The sequence below is a fragment of the Gossypium raimondii genome, chromosome 5, assembly GCF_025698545.1.
Source record: "Gossypium raimondii isolate GPD5lz chromosome 5, ASM2569854v1, whole genome shotgun sequence".
Taxonomy (NCBI): Eukaryota; Viridiplantae; Streptophyta; class Magnoliopsida; order Malvales; family Malvaceae; genus Gossypium; species Gossypium raimondii.
This window is the reverse complement of record NC_068569.1, coordinates 42,274,072-42,277,603: the sequence shown is the minus strand read 5'-3', so window position 1 is coordinate 42,277,603 and position 3,532 is coordinate 42,274,072. Positions and strand designations below refer to the sequence as shown.

The window sequence follows — 3,532 nt, the reverse complement described above, 5'->3', positions numbered from 1 at the left end:
GTGGGGATATTTCGAGAGTTACATGGCATGACGCACGGGCGTGTGACACTAGCGTGTGGCCCTACTTTGAGAGTTACATAGGTGAGGACACGGGCTGGAACAAGGTCGTGTGTCCCTATTTTAAAGGTTACATGGGCGTGTGTCTCAATCGTGTGAGGCACACGGCCTAGCCATACAGCTGTGTGACCCCTGTAGTCAAATTTTTGTAACTTTTTCTTGAACTTTCTAAATGTTTCCAATCTAGTCCCAAATTATTTCTAAGGTATTTTAGGGCCTCGGGGGCTCAATTAAGGACAATACATATGTGAATGAATATATTTTTATATGTTTGCAATGATGTATGAAATGTATGTTTAATGTTATGTTAGTTCGGTAATATTCTGTAACCCTAATCTGGCGACAAATGTAGGTTAGGGGTGTTACATTTAGTGGTATTAGAGCTACGGTTTAGTCAGTTCTTGGGCTAAACATAGTGTGTGAAATGTCTAGAATTACATACCATATAACCTGTGATAGTGTGACGCGTTTGATCCTATCTAACCTTTGTTTTTCTTTTAGATTATAAATATGTCAGAAGGATCTGGTTGTGTTGACAATGATGAGGTTAATAGTAATGTACCGACCTCTGTTCATGGGACAAGTAGTAATGTTCCAATTCCTCTAGTACAAGAGCATGAACTTGAAAACATATTCTTTGGGTTTATGAACCAGTGGTTCAATAAGTTTATGCAAATGAATAGTCCGACTCAACGACCTCCACCCCTTGCCATGCCTTATGTTATGCCTCCGGTTGTACCTCTACCTTCTCCTGTGACTGAGCCTATTTAACGTATTCTGATAGAAAAGCTTAGAAAGTGTGGTCCTGAAGAATTTCGAGGTATATCGGAAGATGATCTGGTTAAAGCTGAGTATTGGCTTCAGAACATCTTGCAAGTTTTCAAAGAAATGGCTTGCCTTCCTGATGATTTTCTTAGATGTGCTGTTTCATTACTAAGAGGGGAAGCGTATAGTTGGTGGATTACATTGGTAGCTGTGATACCGAGGGAGAGAATTTCTTGGGATTTCTTTCAGACCGAGTTTAAAAAGAAGTATGTCGGGAAACGAAATCTAGATAAGAAAAAAAGATAATTTCTTGAGTTACGTCAGGGAAATAAATCATTGGCTAAGTACGAGAGAGAGTTTGTATATCTCAGTAAATATGCCTGGAAGATTGTGCCTACTGAGGAAGAGATGTGTATCCAGTTTGAAGATGGCCTGAATGATGATCAGAGGTAATGAAATATGAGAATTTTTTGTTTTATCTGATCGTGCACAGAAAATGGAAGAAGTGTGCAACTGCAAGATTCAACGGGATAGACGGATTCGAGAGTTTCATAAGAGAAGTTATTCTATGTCATTTTTTGTATCACCAACAAAAAAGACTAAAGAAGATTTTAGTCTAGCTACTTCAGTGTCTAAGCATCTGAACAAAAATAAATCGATTCAGCATGATTTCAAAGCTCTTACTAAACCAGTTGATAGTGTGGGAAGTGTACGGAACACTCCGAAGTGCAGTTGTAGACATTGTGGAAAATATCATCCTGACGAGTATAGAGCTAAATCAGGAGCCTGTTATAGATGTAGGTCGACTGATCACTTTCTTCGGAATTGTCCTAAACAATTAAAAGAAAATAAAGAACATAATAAAAACAAATAGTTACATGTCAGACAAGTAGACATCCAGGCTAGAACAGTACTGTTGGGACTACTCGTACAGAAGCAAAAGACACTGTTGTTCGGTTAGAGGTTAGAGCACCTACTCGCTTATATGCCATTCGAGCAAGAAAGGATGCTACTGTACCTGATGTGATTATGAGTACATTGACCCTGGGTCAACTCATTCTTATATTTGCACAGCATTAGTAACGGAAAAAGAATTACCTGTTGAATCCATTGACTATGATATTCAGTTACTAATCCACTAGGTCAGAGTGTGATACTTAACTTAGTTTGTTGTAAATGTCCACTGAAAGTTAGAGACTGTGCATTCCCTGCTGATTTGATGTTATTACCCTTTCGAGAATTTGATGTTATTCTGGGTATGGATTAGGTATCGTTGCATGATGCTATGGTAAACTGTAGACAGAAATGGATTTATTTGAAATGTCAGACAGGAGAGATGATTTCAGTTGAGTCTGATGGACAAAAAAGCGTTGTTAGAATCATTTCAGCTATTTTCGCACAGAAATGATACAAAAAGATAGTGAAGTATTTCTAGCATACATTCTTGATACCATAATTTCAGAATCGCAGTTAGATCAGTTACCAGTTGTTAGTGAGTTTACTTATGTGTTTCCTGAAGAGTTGTTGGGTTTACCTCCTAATTGTGAAGTTGCGTTTGTGATTGATCTGGTTCCTCGTACTACATAGATATCGATATCACCATATCACATGGTACCAGCTGAATTAAAAGAGTTGAAAGCACAGTTGTAAGAGTTGTTAGACAAAGGGTTTATTCGATCGAGCGTATCTCCCTGGGGTTCACCTGTGTTGTTTGTAAAAAAGAAAGGTGGCTCTTTGAGATTGTGTATAGACTACAGACAGTTGAGCAAAGTCATGATAAAAAATAAGTGTCCCTTGCCATGTATCGATGATTTGTTTGATCAATTAAAAGGTGTCACAGTGTTCTTAAAAGTAGATCTCAGATCCAAGTATTATCAGTTGAAGGTTAAAGATTGTGATGTGTCAAAGACTTCTTTTAGAACTCGTCACGGTCATTATGAGTTTCTGGTAATGCCATTTGGTTTGACTAATACCCTTGCTGCTTTTATAGATTTGATGAATCAGGTTTCTCAACCTCATTTGGATAGATTTGTGGTTGTGTTTATCGATGATATATGATCTATTCCAATATAGAATTTGAGCATGCTTAACATTTAAGAATCGTGCTACAGACTTTGAGAGAAAAATAGTTGTACGCAAAGTTCAGTAAATGTGAATTCCGGCTTTGCGAAGTTGGATTTTTGGGTCACATAGTATCGTCTGATGGGATTTGAGTTGATCCGAGTAAATTTTTTGTTGTGATGAATTGGAAAACTCCAAAGAATGTTTCTCAAGTGCAAAGTTTCCTAGGTTTAGCAGGTTATTACTACCGTTTTGTTAAAAACTTCTCGATTATTGCTTCACCGATGACCAGACTACTACAGAAAAATGTCAAGTTTGTTTGGTCCGATAAGTGTCAACAGAGTTTTGATCAGCTGAAAAATATGTTGACAGAAGCTCCAGTGTGGACTTAGCCTGATTCTGGGATAGCATATGTTGTTTATAGTGATGCGTCTCTAATGGTTTGGGTTGTGCACTGATGCAAGCAGGGAAAGTAGTACCTTATTCTTCTCGATAGTTAAAACCGCATGAAATGAATTATCCTACTCATGATCTGGACCTAGCCGCGATTGGATTTGCTTTGAAGATTTGGAGACATTATTTATACGGCGAGATAATATACAAATGTAAGCATCATTTCTATTTCCACGATTATCGATTATAATCGATC

At 37.7% G+C, this 3,532-nt stretch overlaps 1 protein-coding gene across 1 annotated transcript; it reads left to right on the top strand.

Moving 5' to 3' along the window:
• Window positions 1–567: 567 nt before the first annotated feature.
• Window positions 568–2,880, top strand: LOC105767045 (uncharacterized). The gene is made up of 6 exons (XM_052630389.1): window positions 568–810; window positions 922–1,026; window positions 1,147–1,271; window positions 1,316–1,368; window positions 2,285–2,391; window positions 2,545–2,880. Exons 1-6 carry the CDS (start codon window positions 568–570, stop codon window positions 2,878–2,880), a joined length of 969 nt encoding a protein of 322 aa, XP_052486349.1.
• The last annotated feature ends 652 nt before the right edge of the window (window positions 2,881–3,532 follow it).